Raw genomic sequence first — 21,057 nt, 5'->3', positions numbered from 1 at the left:
ATTAATAGATTTTAAAGAATTAAGAAGCGGTCTTGGGCGAAAACTAAGCAACGATGGCAGAACTATATGGGAGTTCCAATGCATACGTTACAATTCATTAGATTTACATTGGATCATGTATTCTTCTAAGTACATTTTGGGAGAAAATGGCCCTAGAAAATCACTGCACATATCCCCTACATCACATTCACCACCAACATTGGGGAGGAGAAAAAAAGGTAAAACCTGTGTAGGGCGAATATTGGCGCCCTCTATGAATAAGTTAATATAACTTTTATAATGATAAGGTGATCAAACCCCCCAACCCAGAATCCTCTGCAGAATTGAAAAAAGAGCTGTAAGAGGTTGAGAAGGAAAGGTAAAAGAGAATTATTGCTGGTGAATGTTACACAAATGCAACAGTTACCATGCTCAGAGCCTGAAAAGCCTACTAAGGCATAGGAGCAGATCGAAGTTGCTGCATAATATCTTGCACTGTACAGTATTTCCACAATTCATCCATAGAATGAATAATCAGAACTTACCCCCTTAGTAGAATGCAATCCTCACATTAGCACAGCAACCACTTTGCACCAGCAAATCCATTGGCCACAAACAATCTGCCTGACTCTGGTTTGAAAATCTTAAGATCCATTAACAGCCATCTCTGGTGGGGATTTTGGTGAAACCATTGTATGTTCCTCACCACCCAACTGTCCGTTGTCAGGTGTGCCGTACAACCTATCAGAAGAATTTCTACATGCAGCAGTTTCTTTCTCTATATGGTTCACCTCAGCCGATGCATTGTTATTCTCATAGCAGCTTCCAGAAACATGTTGCTCCTTTTCTTGATTATCCTCTATACAAGGAACAGTAATAAAGTTGACTAAAGGTTTCTTACGAGGTAGAACAGCCTGGCTCAAAGTTGAACACAAGGCAGCAAAAACACGATCTTTAGATTTTGAATTTTTTGACAACTTTGGCATCTGTAAAATCTCGACCTTCGACAATTTTCTTTTCAGCCTGAGAGACTCCATTGTTCCTTCATACTCTTCAGAGGCTTCTGGCTTATTCCTTGATGGTGGCCTGTAGTTTTCGTCATCCTCATCATCATCGTAGTCAACCAGCCCACCAGATCTTGGACTGAAAATCATGAGAAATGCATTATACCTTACAGAAGATGATGCTGTCCAAATTAAATAGACCAATAAAATACAATGAAAAACAAGTATACCTTAACTTTGAGTAGCTTCTAGCATCTCCATTGGATAAGGCAGCTTGCCGTTGTTTCACTTTCTGATTATGTGAATTGGATGCCGAGGTTGTATCCTCTTCATCACTGATTAACAACCAAATGTCTGGAGACTCAATGCCAGTTGTACAAAAATCTCCTACCATAAATGTGAAAGGGATATATACCTGTCCTCGTTGAAGTAGTCTTCCTCTTCTTTCTCCGGAGCACGCTCATCAAGTCGTCTTCGAAGGTCACTCAAAATAGAAGTGTCATTCGTCCCATCATTCTCCAAACACTGAAGCAAGCACATAATCTTGAGTCAAAATTGTACTTCGTAAAGTGTGGGTGAATAAAAATTGGAAATACCTGCTCATATTTTATTTTCAATGAATGAATGGAAACCAAGTACTCAAATTTCACTAACTGGTCCCAGAAAGAATCAACTATATACTTCAGCAATAGTTTCATATTCTCCTGCATTATGCAATACTATCAGTTCAAAATTGCCCGAGGTAATGATATCCACAATGAATACATACAAAAGAATGATACCTTACGAATATACTCAAAAAGTTCAAGAACAGCTGAATTGAGCAGATTGTAGCGATTACCATTAGCAACAAAGGCATCTACAATTGGTTTCAGAAGATCACTTCTAACGAAATGATTTATAAGATGCTCATCCTGCAGGGCAACACTCAAAACTGTTACATGTACTGCAAGAGACAATTAACCATATTCACAAGAAACAAGAATCATACAAGGAAGTTAAAAAAATAGAATCAAGTAGTAATATCCTAAAACAAGATAATTAATTTCACATAAAAAGATTCAACCAACTATCTTAAAGGTTGAGTTTCAAAAATAATACCATGAGAACAAGTTATACAAAAGAGTTAGTGATAACAATTTACATTAAAGATACCAGCATAAACAACTTAATGCAGCTATAACAAAGTAAACTAAATTGCCCAAAAGTTACATTCTGGCTAACTGATATCTTCCGCCCCTCTTGAAAATGAAAGGTCGGAGAATAGCCTGATTAAAAAGAAAAAATTACAGCCATTTTTACAGTTATCAAAAAAGATGCTCCCAAACAGCCCAGATTTCATACTCCAAGGTCCTCAAACCTAGTTTCCTTCTCAATAAAATTAAATGTAATAAGCTCCAAATTGACAAAATGTACAACTCAACAATTCGTCCATAGAAGCTTATGGAAAGAAATAACAGAGAATAAAATAAGTTATAGGTTCCACATACAAATGATTTCCAATATTCCACTCTATATTTCATAACTTCAGACCATTCTCAAGCTTAAATCACTAACATTACTAGTCAATATGCCCTACCCTAAAAAATAAATAAATCAGTAAAGCGCCTCCTTAAAAATAAATACACAGGTATCAAGGTTCATTCTGTAATGATTGGGGGAAGGGGTTTTATTTTCTGTTGATATAAGGCTGTAAGTGTAAGACCTATATGAACCCTAAAATTACAAGCCTGTGGCAGAATATCAAGATTGAGTTGATACATATAGAGTTGGGGAAGGGGGATCTTCATCTGACATTTGCATGGCCAAAGTCAAAACAGACAGTATCTGCACAAACATTTAAACATACATGACGTGAGAGAATAGCACGAACAAACCGAACAGCGCCAACAACAAGGTATTTTTCTCTTCTCCGTGACAGTAACAGAATTTTCTCCATTACTTTATTCAAAAGAAAGTTACACCTGCAAAAAAAAGAGACCCATGTCTCAATCACATTAAGTGATCAACTACATAAAGTCATTCAGATTACTGCCTGGCAAGAAGGAAATACTTTATCCTGTATGGGTGGTGTAGAACGCAAAAGCATAGCAATTCACATATGTTTGATAGTATCTCTGGCTTTGTCCCACTCTGACACTTTACTTGGCTATTCACATGAACATTTTCTGTAGGACATGATGCTGTTATCACATCAATCAGTTGACTCAGATGCTTCTCATAGAAAATATCGATAATAGTATCCCTCTGTCAAGTAAAACTGAAAAGTTAATAAAAAAAAACTCCAGTATAACCATCTAATAACACAAGAATGAGACACATAATGCATAGCATACCAGCTTCTCAGAAACAAAATCAACAGATTATTAAATTAACACAACTCATTTTTCAAAATTTGCAACCTGCGCAAACAAACTAAAATGAGAAATAAGAGAACGAAACCAATCCCACAATTAATTTCAACAATCTAGCTTGTCCAAGTCCAACATCTCAATGTAAAATTTGCACGACAAGCAAAAAGAACAACTAATAGGACAGTCTAGTATAGCATCTTCAAACCCAGGTTGCTATGTTAATCTCAAAACCTAGCTCAAAGAGGGAGGGCTATACCCTCGTTTGATACACTATTTTAGTCGTCAAGTCAGTATGGAAACTACTACTACTCACTTACACCAGAAATGTGTTCTTGAATTCTGTAATAGTAAACAAGAAAAGGAAAAAATAAAATGGTAGTACATGACTCAATTCGAGGAAGTAAGACCAATATTAGAGGCCTGCCCATCTAATTCCTTCACAATAGTTTCTTCCAACAACTACATGCGGAGTCCCTCAGACCCCCTACCAATCCAATTATCACAAGATGCAACCTCTTCTAAACAGTAACAGGAAGCTGCATAGTAGCTCTATGAAAAATTCAACACCACAAAATCTAATTATAAGATGAGGATTGCCCCTTTTTGTATACTATAGTTTTTCTATACTTAATCAACGTGTTCCAAAAACACCTCCTTACACGAAGGGCTGAACATTTTGGGCAATTCAATAGTGAATAACACAATAGAACCAATAACAATAGCTAAAATAGTCTCTAATAACATTTGAACCTAACTCAACCCTACTAAACCGACTTGTAAAGTGAGGTTTATATTCCAATTAGATTGCAAATGTAATAACTTATTATATCCTTTCAAATTGAATTAGTAGATTATAGAAGAAAATAAATAATACTCAAGTATTTTGCTAAAAACATTAAAAAAAAATACAATGATTTCTATAATGAAGACTATAAAAAGGGAAATAGAATATTTGTCTAAAGAGGGGAAAATGGCATTAATTATCTTCACAATGAACATCGTAAAAAACAAGATATTGTCAAAAAAAGATAATAAAAAAAAAAACTAAATATCACTATTTTATAATCAAATCCCCTTAAAAAATAGGACCTTTAATATTATATATATATATGTGTGTGTGTGTGTGTGTGTATTGAAACATTTAAATTTTAAAAAAAATGGGGGAGGACTCCTAGTAATGTGAATAGATCCATCCTAAGCATGCCTACAATAATAATAATTAATACAATATAGTTAAAATCAAGAAAAGTAATTTTTTTTAAATATGATTTAAATTTGAAGTAAATTCTAAAATAATAAGAATGAAATTTCACTTCCATCCTATGATCACTCCTAGGATTGTTGACTCATTTGGGTCAAGCCAAAAATTAGTTAGAAAGCAAAGCAAAATTATGAGATCAGAGAAAAGGACCAAAGCAAACCTGTGCTCCAGATAATGAGCATGGGTCTAATAGACTGCGAAGAATCTCAAGAAACTGGCAGTGCATGTCATCTCCAAAATCTGTTATCATACCTCTAACCTGTACATTACAGAACTTGATTAAACAAAACTACTATTCAGAATCCATATTTTTTCACATTTTTATTGGGAATAAATTTCATGCACCGAAGTTTATTTCCATATATTATTAAGGCTAAACTACTATCAGGAACTATAGAAAGGTCAATATAGTGGTGCAACTTTCAATTTAACTTCCAACAAACTTGAATAAACAATACAACAATGGACTACTTATCAAGTATTTAAATTTAGGAGGTTTAGCACTTTACATTGACAATTAACAGATGCAACAAATTTTAAGAAGCATTTATTAAGAATATTTAAATGTATCATAAATAGATTATCCTGGTAGTCCTTTTAAATTCATATCCATTATTTCCATTTATTATCTAGGCTAAACTACTATCAGGAACTATAAAAAGGTCAATATATAGGTAGAACTTTCAATTTAACTTGAAGCAAATGTTTGATTAGACATGAGACTCGTGTGAACATACAACATACAGCATTCTAATATATTTCTTCTATAACAATAAACAATTATTTACCAAAGCCACGTAACTTGAATTCAAATTGCAATCTCTCTTGTACGATTTCTACATCTTCTAAGTTTTCTAAAAGCCAAAAGTTAAACCTCTGTTATTTAAATCCACTAGGACCAGCCTAGTTGGTGGGGGTTTGTATCGTTTGCAGAAAGAACCTAAGTTCTGACCTTGTCAACATCATTGTACACCAAAAATACTCTTGTCTATTCACATCCCTATACCAAAAGAATCCATTGTTTCATTCTTTAGTTCCCTTCCTTCGGCTCCACATGAGTTTGGAGCCAGACTTCTGACTACCACCACTTGAACAAGGAAACAAGTCAAAGCGTGGAACTAGCCATCTTGCAGAATAATCGGTTTCACAGTTCAGATAAACAAAAAAAATGTATATTTCAGCTACACTATTGTATTTGCTAGTCTTCTTAACACTTCAAACAAGGTATTGGCAACCAAGCAACCTGTCTCGTAAATTAAACACACAAGGAAAAAGTCATACACACACAAACACCAAGGTCATTTGATTTCCACCAGCATTCATCTAGAAAGAATATGTGACTTCATTTACATTCAAAAACTTACCAATAGTCCAAGAAGTGTAATTCCCTCCTGTCGAACAACATGAGACCGCAGAAGATTAGGATCCTGATTCAAGAAGAGAATGAGGATATCTGTTCTGCAACCATCACAACATTGCCCTCTTAATAATTAAGCTTAAATGTCAGAAGGAAAAGTAAAAAACCAAAAAGGGGAGCATCAGTACCCAGTAAGCATAAGCTTTTTGTCTTGACTTTGCAAGAGTACATCAGAGATTATGTCAAAGATACCCTCATTCATCAGATCCCTACAAACATATTTTCAAATCAATGAAACAATGAAATTTAATAAGATCCCAATAACAGAAAACTTGTAGCAGAATAAAAATGATAAATAACTAGGAATTCAGGTAGAATAATAAGGCATCCATGCTGCGATGTCAAAAAATAAATGTGAGAGCTTCCTTCCTAATAAGAATTTCATTAAAGTGCTTTCATGGAGATGGCTTTGATAATTATACATAGAACTTGCTTTCTAAAGATGTTTACTGTCGTAGAAAAATCACTGGGCATACACTTTGTGAAAAATCAAAACTGAAGACATCAAATCTTCTGTAAACAAGTATGATAATAGTTTTAAAATAAAAAATTATGGAGTAAGAAAAATTAAAAGCATACGCAAGCCATCATGGCTCCACTATTGAAGATTCCGTTACCATAAAAGAAGTAGCACTTTTAGACATGCTTGATCAAATTATTCCTTAGAAAAAAACAAAAAAACAAACTTGACAAGAATGCAATCAAACAATAGCAACTGATTTTGAAAATTGGAGAACACAAGCTTAATAGCAGGCAGACACAGTGTCAACTGTCAAGCTGTACCAGTCCACATGCTACATACCGAAAGAGTCGAAGCTGCTGCACCATCTGTAAGCTCTTGCTACAACTACAAAACTCATGCAAGAAATGAACCTGTCCACCATAAGGAGAGGCAACAATATTTAACATAAGAATCACCAGTAATGCCAATAATGAACATAAAAAATGGCATTAACATTAAAGCCGTATAACATAAAAGATAGGAAAAACACTGTATTAATATATATACATAAATACAAATAAAGGTCAAGCAGGCACGCTTCATTTGAAAGAAAATAAAATTCAAATTTGGGCCAAAATCAAATTACAATCTATTTGTCCAAACACTTCCTCCATCAGTTCCATACTATTAACGAAACTCATTAGGCATGACTTCTAAGAATAAAACAAAATGATAAAAAAGAGAATAAAAGCTCGCTGCCTGTCTATGTTCTAAGTGAGAAACAAAGGGTAAGGCAACCATTCCTTCACAAAGACTTGTAGTATGGTGCATCCTTTAAGCATAGAAGAAAAATGATAGACTAGATTAGGCATTGTGTGGTCTTTCCTGTTAATGCCCCGCATCATCTATGATATGGCCAAAGAACTACTAATAATGTCTCATGCAATCCAACTCCCTAAGGAAGATTTTGAAGTTGGTTAGGCCCAGTCAATTCTCAATTCTAAAATTTCCAATCAAAAAAGACATCTAATATTACAAGGGTACAACTAATAGAAACACATCTCATCATGGGATGGCACATGTAGTGCAACAACTGATATGGAAACTGGAGAACAGGAACTTCAGTTAAATCAGGCTGAGTTTAGCTCTAAAGCATGTGCAGTGATATGAGTTCAAAACTAAAGGAAATCCTGATGTGATTGTAGCTCTACCTATTATAGAATAAATAATGCAGCTACTTTACAGAGTCCATACATGTATAACTAACTGAACTGTATTCAGTTAGCTGCCAGGCTGTCAGATAGGAGTCAGTTATTAGCCAAGGCTCTATTAAAAAGTCATAGATTCAGAAAAATAGATAATTATGATATTATCTACATGAGTTTCACAAACCCTATCCGTACTAGTACCTTGAATAACAACACAACAGTTTATGGAGGGTGGTACCTTGAATAACAAAATGCATATTTTCCAATGTTTTGAAACAAAATCAGATTCAAGAGGGGGAGCATAAAAGATCAATAGTTAATAGAATAATGACCTAAATAAAGTGTAGAGAACAACAGGAACCATTTATTGGCATAACCTCACACTGGAATTCCGTTTCTTCTTTTAGTAAAATTTCATCAAATGGGACTGCACACACAAATAATAAGCTATGCCACCAGGAGGGGAAAAGTCAACTTAAGAAATAGCAATGTCATGCCGGAAATAGTTAAGTAGTATTTGTCATGGCCAGGAGAAAAAAAAAAGACGTACCATATTTTTCTTTGATTCAGAAGAGGTGGTGGGTGATTTTAACCTAGCAAATAACTCCTGGATAAATGTGCTGTCATCCTTCAATAAAGAAACAACCTAAAAATAACAGAGGAGTCAAAGCAAAATATAACAGTCGCTATATTAAATGTAAGCCTTCTTTCCATACAAATGAAAATCTTACAATGGCATTGTTGGCATGTACAATGGAGTTAAGATTAGCAACAGTAGCCTCATCCAAAACTCTAGCCAAAACAACATCCTAAAAGCAGTAAAAAAAGGTAAGAACCAAATTACAAATAAATAGAGTAAACAAGAAAAGGCTTAGAAGGAGCAAACCTTCAAAAAACCAACTCTATATGTCTGATGTATCTTAGACAATACAATTGAGTTTCTTATAGGTATGGCCTACAAAAGAAAATAGGTAAATACTATGAGAAAGAAGTAAAAATTTCCTGGCATACCGAGAGATCTACCTACCACCTGGATTCTCTCCCAAAATAGAATAAATAATGAGATCACAAAATTATACCTCCTTAAAAATAACATGCTCCTTTAAGAATTTACGATGATGTTGAACATGGGGAACCTTTGGATCATCTAAATGACATAACAATAGATTCAAAGAAAACCCACTTTTAGTGTTTGTTCACTACATACACCCAAAAGTGCATAAAACACAATAGGATGAATGTCAAAATACCAAAAAGCATTTCACTAGCTTGAGAAAAAAAAGTGTTTAATGAACTTACACTCAAGGGTACCAATAATGTCCATCATTAACTCATCACTGAATAAACGCTCAAAAATTTGTGTACTGTTAAGCAAAACTGCAGGAGAACAAACATATATATAAAAAATGACAAATTTCAACAAAAAGGGACTAAAATTAAAATGGCACAAAAGTGAATACTGACTGATCCCTTTGATTATTTTGAAAATCATGTGAAGGCCATCCATATTTTCCAAGTCTTCACAAACTCTGAATACTTCCATAAGTTTCCCAAAAAAATCTTGCTGCATTGGAAATACAAATTAAAAAAGGGAAAATCTAAAGGGAAAAATGGAAGGAATTTACATATTTTGATTATTAAACCTCATAATAAAAAGGGGGAAGGAAATGAAACAGGATTGACTACCTAATCATTCTAAATTTGCAAACAATATCAGAATTAGTAAATAGTAATTAATGTTAGGATATAATGGAGCAAGTAAATCAACAGCATAACCAGCATCAGTATCACATAAGTATCAACTACGATACCATACATGTTGAAAACTTATTTGGAAAAATCAGAAAGTACACTTCTCTTCCAACAAACAATAAAAACATACCCAAAAAATTTATAATCCATGGTAACTTTCATCTAAATTTATTCAACTTAGTAAGAAAAAACTAGGAATGTTACATGAATGACAAGTCATGGATGACTCAAAATAATCATCTAGTCCATCCTATCCTTCAGTCCTTTAATTACTGGGTGATCCCAAATCATGTAGAATGAAGGTGCCTAATCTATGAAGACAACGTATGCACATACATATACAAGTGATTTAATTAATCTTACATCACTTAAAATTAGTTCCGCAAGTCGTGATTGATCTGTATTGCCACTCTCAACCACCATCTGTGAACAAAAAAAGAAGAGTAACTTCAGTGAAGCATGATAGATAAGTTTAAACAATCCAAAGAATAGCATAATTTGATAACACTGCACTAAAATTCAACTGAAGTATACCATAAATTGTGTGAAATATCATTAAAAGCTATACAATAGACAATTCATGCTAGTCCCCACCCCATTATAGCCATCAGCTATCAAAAGTACAATTTGCATTCTAATGAGTGGGGTGTCAATCCATTGGAATAAGAATTGCATGCTAGCCCCTGGAATTCATTTGATAAGGTCATGCTTGTTTTAGATCTTCTATTTCCTTGAGCTTGGGTGATGGTTCAAGGATTTCCAGAAGCTCCTGTGTTATTTTGAGAGGCTTTGAAACCAATAGAGATGTTAAAAGACTTTGACTCATTGATTTAATTTTACTTGGTCATTAAAAAAATTCCCTGGACAAGTGCAAAATTCATCTAGGATTGTGTAGTTTGCAAAGCTTCTCTGTAATATTCTGATGAAGCTCTAATTACGAGGGTGCCTAATCGGTTCAGGTACAAAGGAATTAGCATGCTCTGTTACATGTTTCTTACATTCCTTTTTAGGGTATAGTTTTGAAGATTTTGTATACTCTTGCACTTGTATCTCTCCTTTTTTCTTAATAAATTCTTTTTATCAAAGATTCTATAATTGTAGGCTGACATTTTTTTGTTTAGGATAGTTTATTAACATCTAGTTGTCAAACAATCTTTAATTTGGCTTATGGACCAGGTTGGTGGTCTAATGATGATCAGCATTGGACTTTGTGCTAGAAATTAGATATAAGGTAAGAGATATTTAGTTGGCTTAGTTAGAATAGTTAGTTAGTTAGAGAAGTTAACCTGTATAAATAGAGGGAACAAAGGTAGAAGGATTCGTTCAATTATTGTTATTTGTGAATTGGGCAGGCAGCACACTGTAGAAGGAAAATCCTTGGAGGAGAATTATCTCCTTTTCTTTCGTAACCACAGCTCAGTGATGGTAGGATAGGTTCAGCTAATAAAATCTCAGTATAAGTGATAAGGAACACTACTGAAGAAAAATAATTAGTAGTGAATCCACTGTTTGAGTCTATTTATTAATGATTTATCAGAATGTGGGATTTAATTTGTTATATTGTTGGTGGTAATTCCATAAACTAATGATAATTTCACAGCAAAATGGTTCCAAAAAGTAAATCAAAAACTTGCATGGATTGATGAATTTCAATTAAATAAACGAAGGCTGTAAATCAACTGAAACAAGTACTTTCATTCAAACCTTAAGAATCAAAGGAAGCGATGACAATTCAACTGTGGGCAAGTCCCTTGACTCACTGTTCACACTATGAAATGCCTCACCTGAAATACACAGTAAACAGTAAGACCAAATGGCAATATAATTGTTTCTCCCTCCTTTTTTATCTTTACCCTGATATAAGTTAAAATTTAGATGAAATTTTGATATTTAACACAGGAACACTAAGACATCGGCTTAAATTTATAGAAATAGTCATGTCATGCCTACAAATATTAAAACATGACAGTTTTTCATAAAATATATACGAAAGCTGCAGCAATCTACACCCAAAATAATGGTAGCATCAACTCAGCTCCAGGACCAATACAGTCATATCATATGAATTCTAAATACAGCACCAAATGGCACTTAAATGGTAAAGCAGTAATTATTTAAAATTAAGAATCAGCACATCAGATAAATAAATCACTAAAACAAAAAAGTATATATATTATTATAGTAGCAGAAGCAAAAAACAACTCCTAAGAATTAAATTTTCATTAATAATAGTTAACAATAAAATAAAAAACAAAAATTAAAAAGTATTAAAAAAATCAATAATTGAAAAGGTTAATGAGATATTTAGTAGATAAAAAATGTAAACAACCTCCAGTACTAAGAGAGAATAATAAGATTCAAATTTTTCTTAACTTACTATTTAAAGTATTAAAATGCATATTCCTTTGCACATTGCAAATGTGGTCCCTGAATAAAACAAGGATATGAATTAAGATCAGTTCCATAGCAGAAAGAAAAAACATACAGAAAGATGTGAAGTATTTCAATTTTAATAGTTATTTGCTACCATATGTAAGAGCAACCACCAGGTACTTGAAAGCTAAGTGCCAGTTCAGTAGCATATTCTGGATCTCTCCATGAAATAATTGTATCTGCAAGACAAAATAGTGTCCACAGTCAAACTGATAAACACAGTGAACCTTGATAGGCTTCAAGAGCAAATGGTGCACTTCTAGTCATTACCTTCTTGTTTCCTGTAAATATCATCAGGAGAGATGCGATGCAAAAGTATGTTTTCATTGTCTTCTTCATCATAAACAAATAAACCCAGATCTTCTGATCGCTGATGCATCATTCATTGGAATAAAAAAAAAATTAGATCAATCAACCACCTATTTCTGTTTAACATCATATTGTGTTGTCAACTCTAAATTGAATCTTTATGCACTAGGAAGATGAGGATATAATGGTATTGTTATCAGATATGGTAAGACATTAATTCCCATCACTGTCACCAATCATTGAGGAAACTACATATTATAAATTATTATCTTAATAAAATGCAAAGACAAAAGCCTCTGACCATACACATAACCAGATATAAAGTGGAAGTCAAGCATACAATATAGAGAAGTGCTCATATATGCAATATAAATGTTAGTAACAAGTGAAAGCTTTTATCAAAAAGTGTGCAAACCTCCAAATAATCAACAGTGACATGCCCAGTGCCTTGGTCATCCCATTTCCCATCACCATTCAAACGATAGACCTTGACACGCTGAAATCCAATAAGAAATACTTCAGTAAAGAGGCAGTGTAAACATCTTGACCATTCAAGATATCGAGATTGAAAACAATTCCTAGTAACTTCTCCAAATGTCCATATTGTATCAAGTCAGAATTCAAAGCCATATTTTTCTTTCATTTTCCCTTTTCATTAAAACATATTATGGAGGTACAAGTGGAAGCAGTGTAAACCAAGCAGCATCAGCAAGGAAAATCACAATAGAAAAGGCTTCAACAAATAAACTAAAATGAGAATGGCTTTAATTTTCATTTTCTCTTGCACTAGTGTTGAAGAAGTAAAATTGGAAGAAATACAAACAGAAAATACACAGTACAGTAATATTATAATTTGGTTATATCTCTAGTTGATGTAACGTCTCAACAATAGACAAATAAACACACCAATAAAGAGTTGATCATATATAGCATACTGCAAAAACTGTAGGAAGAAGAGGACTACAAAAACAGCAAGTGAAATCAGTAAAAGTAACTTAGATCTAATGACCTTTATGACCACTTGATTTATGACATAAGACAACGGCATGCCATCAAATGAAAGCATTAAAAATAGTGGAGATGATCTAAAGGGAGAATTTTAAGACATGGTTTATGACATAACACAGTGCCATCCTTTGTTCAGAGCAGCTGATCACACCATGTGAAAGAAGGCCTTTTGTTGAAATTGGATAGGTAAAATACAAGTAGTGAACAAGTCAAAGTTGAATCAGATGACTAAAATGTAGATAAGCTTGGTAAAACTTTCCTAAAACGCTATTCATTTAATTTGGCTGCTTATTATAATGAATATAATACAATATTAATCCAAGAAAATGTGGTAAAAAAGCTCCATGTTCCAAATAAGCAACTTCTTCACAACTTCCTTTTTGTGCTAAAAGGGCCCTTAAATCAACTTGATTCTCTTGTCTTTTTAGAAGGGCATGATGGAAAAACTAAAAAAATACTCAATTATTTTTTGTGCAAAAAATTGTATTATGAGTTTATGATAAGTAATTTCTAACTCCCAATTAAGATGGTTAAGGATAAATGCTTAATATTAATGTGACTGCCAAGAGCCATAGTAGTCAATAGTAAATAACAGTGCAGTGTGGCTGCCCCCAGTAACACTATAGTAGGATGGCCTCCATTTGAACCCTAAATAGTATTATATAGTTGTATATGTGCTAAAAGCAAAAACAGAGAAGAAAGAGTGATGCGTCTTTGAGTTGCAATCATTTAGTCTTATTTGCAAAGATTGAGGATGAGACAGAGAAGAGACATGGGTCTTTGAACATGCCCGATATTGGAGAGAGAACTTGCCAAAATTGATGGGTAGGCACTGGAAATGAAGAACCAACCTTTAGAAATCTGAAAACTCACCAGAAGATCAGCAGTGAGTGCTGCACATGGCAGAATTTGAACAGAGGAGTTGAGAAGCAGAAGTTGCAGAACAGAGGAAGAAGTCACGGAGCTATGGCAAAAAAGTAGAGATGACAGAAGAGAAACAAGTGATAATGAAACAGAAAATGCATCAGATTTAAGATGGGAATTTTTCAAGTTGGGCCCCCAAAAATCCCTGAAAAAGGCTGGCTTTCAGGGCCAAGCTTGAGTTTTGTCGTTTCTGGACAGTAATGCCCACTACAAATTTTGGGTGCAAAATGTGCCAACAGACAGGAGCAACACAACTGCCCTTGTAGTTGGAGAAGCAGCAGGGTGCCACAACACTCTGCTCTAGCCCTATTAACACTTGATTAATGACTACAGCGGGCAAGCAAAGAGTGTAACTGCATCAAGAGATCATAAAAATTGGAACAGGAACTAGGGCATTGCATCCTGACGTGACATACCAACAACTTTCCATGTTCGATGCCAGCCTATTTCTGGTGGTACACAATATGGAGGGGGTGGGTTGTAATACCAAATCATTTTCCTTAGAAAATGAATTTAAATCTAACTAAACTCATAAAATCTTCTTATAAGATGATACATAATGACATTTTTAGTGGATGTGGAATCTCCAACACACCTCTTTATGTCGAGGACTAACTCAAACATGGAAATACAAAGGTAACCGATGGCGGGTGGCACAATAAGTCCAACAACCCTTGCTAGGATAGGGTTTGAAGGGCTCTAATATCATCTTAGAAAGTAAACTTTAAGTTTAACCCAATTTTACAAAATCGACTTATAAGATGTTATTTGCACCCATTTATATATTATAATTTGGTCATATCAGTAGTTAATGTGTTGGCCACCTCATGTTCGAACATGGGAATAAAAGTAGAACCTATAGGGGGTGGTACGATAGACTCAACAACTCTTGCTGAGATAGGATTTGATTGGCACTAATATCTTCTTAGAAAGTGTACTTTATACCTAACTAACTATCAAAATCAGCTTGTAAGATGTCGTTTACACTCAATTATATAGTATAATTCTATCATAAATCATAACCACAAGGTAAAAGAAAGTGTAAACACAACCCTAAACCACCACGAGTAATCTTCACCTTTTTCCTTAACTTTGAGAATACTTTTTATCCACCCTCATTCCATAAATCCTTAACACTATCAATTTTTGTGACCTATTAAATTTAATATAAAAGATGAAAGAACATTTAATATACAATACTAAATTTTACTAATTATTTAGATATGAAAATGTTAAATATTTTTTTAATTCAAAGCATTATAAATGCTTAGCATTTTATTTGACACACCTATTCTTATTCCCTTATACAGTGCTCCATATAAGCACTCGTCAGCAAACCTATTATCAACTAATCATCCAAATCCAATCACGAATTAATAAAGGGCCTTGACTATCACATCACAGCCAATATGTCGGAAATCCTACTTTTTATTATCTCCTAACATACCATATAAGTTGATACTTGATACTATAAACAATCTTCGAATGGAAACTCTTTCTAGAATTTAAAAAAAAAATTAAGAGGAAAATCAAAACAATTAATAGTTTATCACACCAACAAGATACAACATAAAATGCGCATTCAAGCATGAGCACTCTCCCCCACTTCGTTGCCTTTCATGTTTCTAAAAATATCAACCAAGTAAAGCATTGCATAAAGCATAACACTAACTGAGTGATAACTAAAGATACACAGTGAACCGCTCCAACTGAATACACAAGCAGTAACACTTACTCGCACGTTCACCAATTCATCAACAAAAACAAATCGATACGGGAACTATGAACACGTCGAATAGAAAAAGCAAAATGCAATTCCATCCACTAAAACTCGAGGATAAAGCCTAGAAGCTTTCAACTACACATAAAGCACACTTGCCTGCATCGAATTAGCGTTTGTCTGCGATTTCTCCGGGGCGCCCATTGCAGACAGAGCTAAAAATTTCAAAGCAAAAAAAAAAAAAAGAGATACTGAATTTTGGGGTTCAAATTAGGGTTTGGAGGAGGAAAGTAGCTTGAAAGGAGATAAGAACTATAGCAAGGGAATCGAGCTTGGGGGATCAACAGGAAACCCTAACCGCCATTGACGTAGCATGGTGAAGGTTCCACATGTACACTCTCTTCTTTCTCTCTCATATATAATATTCTCCGTGCAAGAGTGTGTTTCCGAGACTTTGATTATGCAAAAGGAGAAACAGAAAACACATACGCCTCAGGAAATACCGAAAACACCACTATGTTCCCGCTGAAATTACTAAAACGCCATTGGCTACTGACATTCGCTTTACACGTGTTCGTCGCTGGATGGATACTGACTCACTAATTCCGTTGGTCTAAATTAGTTTGACTTATATCTATTTTTCATTTCCGAAATAATAAGGAATTTTAGTTTTATCTTTATTTTTTTATAAATATTCTTTTTAACAGTTCGTCTTTACTTATTGGAAAATTCAAAAATTATGGTCAATCTAGAAAACATTTATTGCAGTCCAATTTCAAAATATAATATTTTAAAAATAAAATAAAACAAATATTATTTCTCCAATTCAAAATAGTTTATTTCACCAAAATCGAAATTAATACATTCTATAAAATCTATATTAATGATTATAATTTTACATACATTAAATATATATATATAAACTAAATTTACATTCATTTTATAGAAACTAAATAAATTCATTACGAATTAAATTTTAAAAATTATATCATAAAAATGAACTTCAATTATATTTTAAAAATATATAATTACGACTTATTTAAAAACATTATAATTAGGATGTGATTTGACTTTATATTTATCCTAAGAACAAAAAGTATTATATTTTTAGTATTCAATTCGTCTAAGCACCAAGTGATATATTTAAGTGATTCCTTAAGGTTGTATCTATTTTCAAACACTCACATTCTATGTGGAAGAAGACATGATCAGCTTCATTTCTCGAAAAGATTTGAGTTTTTCTTTAGAAGATAAGATAACTCATGGAATTTTTGGCAACATATTTAAGAGATTTTGTCGTCATTAATCCTTATTAAGTAGTTGTGACATGTGTGTTTCATCTAGGTGAGATTGATTGCATGTTTTGCGTAATTACCCATATATGTCAACTTTATATTTATTGTTTTTTTTATTGTCTCATTATTGGAACCAATGTCCTTATTTTGTTGAATAAAATCTTTAAGCTTAATATGTGTGAGTTATGGATTTGATTATCAAGAAATCAAGAAATTTATTAAATAGTAATCAAAATTAGAAAAAAAATAATTAGTCATTATATTAATAAAATTAGATATTATTTTAAAAACTAAAAACTAATTTGTATCTAAAGTGATTTTTATTGTTAAGTTGGTATCTAAATTAGCTATCAGGATTTCAACTATTAATATTTTAGATTCTAAATTGGTCTCAAATAATTTTTTAGAGACTAATTTATATTCTAAAATATTAATAGATAAAACATTGGTAGCTAATGGTTAGATACTAATTTAAAAAATATTTTATAAATTTTATTAACAATAGAAACTACTTTAGATATTAATAATGTTTTTAGTCTCTAAAATGATCTATAATTTAGTCTCATAGTAACTAATTATTTTGGTCTCTAAAATTAGTTGCAATGTGATTATTTGCTTGTAGTGAATAATGCACTCTTGGAGCATACAATATATATGTAAAAGGATTAGGAGTCATGTGTTAACTTTATAATGTTTAGTGTTAAGTTCTCTTATTTGATACAAATTTTTTAAATTACTCTATCTATGCCTTTTCTCATGCTCAACGTGCATGGAAACTACTACAACATTCACATATTGTAGATATTAGCTTATAAATTTGGTGGGCCACTAAATGTTTAGTTTCTCTAAACATTTTAGGTTGGGTGATCACCTTTTGGTGAAAATATTAGCTTTTGGTTACTATTTAATGATTTTTTTTACTGATGGTCAACTCCATTTTTTGAAAAGGTTTGAATTTTTCTTTAGGAGGTGACTTGTGGAATTTTTGTCAACATATTTAAGAGATTTTGTTGTCATTTATCATTGTTAAGTAGTTGTTACAAATGTTTTGATCCATGTGAGATTGATCGCATGTTTTGCATAATTACCCATTTCAACTTTATATACATTTTTGTGTGTTTTTTTATTGTCTCATTATTGGAATCAATGTCTTTGTTTTGTTGAATCAAAACTTCAAGCTTAACTATGTAGGAGTTATCATGTGTAGGGTTTGATTATGAAGGAATAGTATGTTGATCAAGGATGATCTTGAAGCTTTGATGTCTTCAAATTCATGGTGTTTGATGGAAGGTTGGAGTTGTTGTGTGTGAGTGGGTTTTGGGTGGAATGATGTGTAATTCACTATTTGTTTGAATCTAAAACAATTTGGAATCAAAACCTTTTTGAAAAAAAATTGTTTTGTGAAGAAGTGGAAAAACAACCAATTGTTTAGTCGTTTCTATCGGTTGTTTATCACTTAAAGGTTTTTGAAAAGGGTTTGAAACTATTTGACTTGGTTGACTTTGTTAGAATGTATGGCTTTAAACTAGAGGGGGGTGAATGGTTTAAAGATGTTTTTCGAAAACTTTTAAGCCCTAAATGAAATTACTTCGAGAATATCTTGATTAAGAAATCAGTTTTTCAAAACACAAAGCAAAAGGCACAGCACCAGAAAAACAATCGGTTGTTTCGCAGAAACAATCGGTTGTTTATACCAGTTTACAAATATAAAAACTGATTTAAAGAGTTAAGGGATAGAGAAAATGCACACAGAGATTTATACTGGTTCACTCTAAACCCAGAGCTACATCCAGTCTTCACAGAAACCACTGAGGAATTCCACTAAGTAATCAAACCTAGATCACTTACACCAAACCAAAGAAGTGACCTTGATCCCCTCAAGACACACACTCCTCTTGGTCAACACACCAACACTAAGAATGTTGATCTTGATCCCCTCAAGAACACACAACACTTCTCAGCAAACACACAAGGTTTCTTTCAACAAATACAAGGATTACACTTGTTACAGAATGAAATTTGAAATCAATACAAGAGAAAATCCTAGCTCACACACTTTGATCAATCACAATCTCTAAGCAATCTCAACTTTTCAAAAACTCAAAATCAGTGAAAAACTCAAATTTGTTTTTCTGTATATATCAAAGATGTTGTTTGTTATCAAATCTTAACAAACTATTAATTGCCTTTAAAGATTGGTCAAAGCATTAAAAACTGGAGCGTAAATAGTTAGAAAATCATTTAATGCTCAATCAAAGCACAAACCATTTTTCTGTTATGGTACCAAAACAAACAATCGGTTATTTCTACGAATCAATCAGTTGTTTTGGTTTTGACAGCAAGTCGACCATAAAAACAGTTTTCAACCTTTTTCTAAAAACACCTAAGTATAAAACAATCGGTTGTTTAGACAAAACAATAGGTTGTTTTTCACTTAGCTTGAAAAACACTTTTCTTTTAAAGAGATTGAGAGTGTTTATGTTTTGGATTCAATCAAGAGTGGATTACATATCAAATCTACCTCAGATCCTATCTAAAGGACAACTCAGCAACAGCAAGCACAACCAGTCTTCATCATCCGTCAAAGGGTTTGGATTCTTCAAAGCTTGAACGCCACTTGGTTCAACAGACTTTGCTGTCAAACCAATTCAATCGGTTATTTCGGGAATTTAACCGATTGTTTGTTGAAAATCCATAACAGAATTTTTGTTATGTTTGCAAATCAGCTTTAAATGTTTTCTAACAGAATAGGCTTCTACTTTAAATGTTTTTAACAACTTTTGGAGTATTTAAAAAGGTTGTTATACTCTCTTAAAGTTTGATAACAGTTTTGAGACATTTGTGAAAGTGTGAAAACATATTTGAGTTTTCAAGATTTGCATTCAAGTTTTTGGGTTTTCTTAAAGAAGTGGAATAGGATTGTTGTAATCTTTTGATTTGATCTTCATCAGGTGTAATCCTTTCTGAATCTATTGTATTTCTAAATATTGGTGTGTAAGTGCAAAATCAGAAGTTACTCTGATTTTTGTGGTGTTTGTGTGCCAAAGGAAGTGTGTCTTGAGGTGTTCAATGTCACTTCTTTGGTGGTGTGTTTGTAATCTGGATTTTGATTGCATAGTAGATACCCATTAGTTTCTGGGGACTTGATGTAGCTCTTAGGATAAGAGTGAACTAGTATAAATTGTTTGTGTGTTTTTCTCTTACCCTGAACTAATTTAAATTCTGCTTTTAAGTTGTTTTTAATTCCGTTGATATAAACAATCGGTTGAATCGCAAAAACAACCGGTTGATTTTATGTAAATCAACTTAAACAATTATAATTGATTGCTTTCTGGATTTCTATATCTGTTATTCTACTTTGAACTTCATTATACCTTCAAAGTTTGCGAAAATCTTTCATAAACAGTTCACCCTCCCCCCCCCCCCCTCTTGTTTAAGGGCATATATTCTAACATAGTACACTCTTTGAGCATACAATATATATGTAGAAGGATTAAGAGTCACATATTAACTTTATAATGTTTAGTGCTAAGTTCTCTTTTTTTATACAATTTTTTTTAAAATCATTTTCTCATGCTCAACATGCATGTAACCTACTTACAACATTCACATATTGTAGATATTAGCTTATAAATTTGGTGGGCCACTAAATGTAGTTTTTCTAAATAATTTAGGTTAGGTGGTCACCTTTTGGTTATTAGCCTTTAAATGGGATTTCTAGTTATATAGTGAACCTAAGTGATCAAATATGTATTTCATCGCTCATCTCATTCTTTAAAATATTAAAATCATGATTTTAAGGAATACACTAAAATGAAACTTAAAAGGGGTATTAGGGATTCAAAAGATGGATAAGGATTAAAATCTCTACATCAAGCATACGATAAAAAAATTAACACTTGATGACATAAAGTGTAAAAGTTGATAACTCTCATAAACTCCAAAGTATTT

The 21,057-nt window shown here is 32.9% G+C and overlaps 1 protein-coding gene across 10 annotated transcripts; it reads right to left on the bottom strand.

Annotated features, from left to right (window-relative positions):
* Window positions 1-32: 32 nt before the first annotated feature.
* LOC137823162 (uncharacterized) lies at window positions 33-16,282 on the bottom strand. 10 transcript variants are annotated; one of them, XR_016515363.1, is made up of 27 exons: window positions 16,170-16,265; window positions 15,971-16,026; window positions 12,575-12,655; window positions 12,121-12,220; window positions 11,945-12,029; window positions 11,795-11,844; window positions 11,122-11,201; window positions 9,781-9,840; window positions 9,130-9,229; window positions 8,965-9,042; window positions 8,745-8,812; window positions 8,552-8,620; window positions 8,397-8,474; window positions 8,216-8,311; window positions 6,818-6,888; window positions 6,144-6,224; window positions 5,963-6,056; window positions 4,759-4,857; window positions 3,320-3,385; window positions 3,037-3,230; window positions 2,833-2,947; window positions 1,766-1,897; window positions 1,580-1,687; window positions 1,399-1,508; window positions 1,214-1,318; window positions 407-1,122; window positions 33-315 (listed from the first exon to the last, which is right to left on the bottom strand). XR_016515363.1 is itself a non-coding variant. In XM_068628314.2 (25 exons), the coding sequence occupies exons 1-25, from the start codon at window positions 16,225-16,227 to the stop codon at window positions 624-626; spliced, it is 2,667 nt and encodes an 888-aa protein (XP_068484415.1). In that variant the 5' UTR covers window positions 16,228-16,282; the 3' UTR covers window positions 33-623. The 10 variants fall into 10 exon arrangements, 5 of the variants coding, with proteins under 5 accessions (XP_068484415.1, XP_090150923.1, XP_090150926.1 ...); XR_016515362.1 differs by having other exon boundaries at window positions 33-1,122; XR_011083073.2 differs by lacking the exon at window positions 3,320-3,385.
* Window positions 16,283-21,057: the final 4,775 nt, after the last annotated feature.

The sequence above is a fragment of the Phaseolus vulgaris genome, chromosome 9 (assembly GCF_051622355.1).
Source record: "Phaseolus vulgaris cultivar YP4 chromosome 9, ASM5162235v1, whole genome shotgun sequence".
Taxonomy (NCBI): Eukaryota; Viridiplantae; Streptophyta; class Magnoliopsida; order Fabales; family Fabaceae; genus Phaseolus; species Phaseolus vulgaris.
This window is presented reverse-complemented; position numbering and strand designations above follow the sequence as displayed.

Excerpts from the sequence above, each read along its gene's own strand:
- LOC137823162 (XM_068628314.2), bottom strand. The coding sequence starts at position 16,227 with ATGAGAGAGAAAGAAGAGAGTGTACATGTGGAACCTTCACCATGCTAC. Across the intron at positions 8,621-8,744 it reads AGCATGTTATTTTTAAGGAG|GCCATACCTATAAGAAACTC; the intron begins GTATAATTTTGT and ends TTTCTTTTGTAG. Across the intron at positions 2,948-3,036 it reads CACCACCCATACAGGATAAA|GTGTAACTTTCTTTTGAATA; the intron begins GTATTTCCTTCT and ends TTTTTTTTGCAG.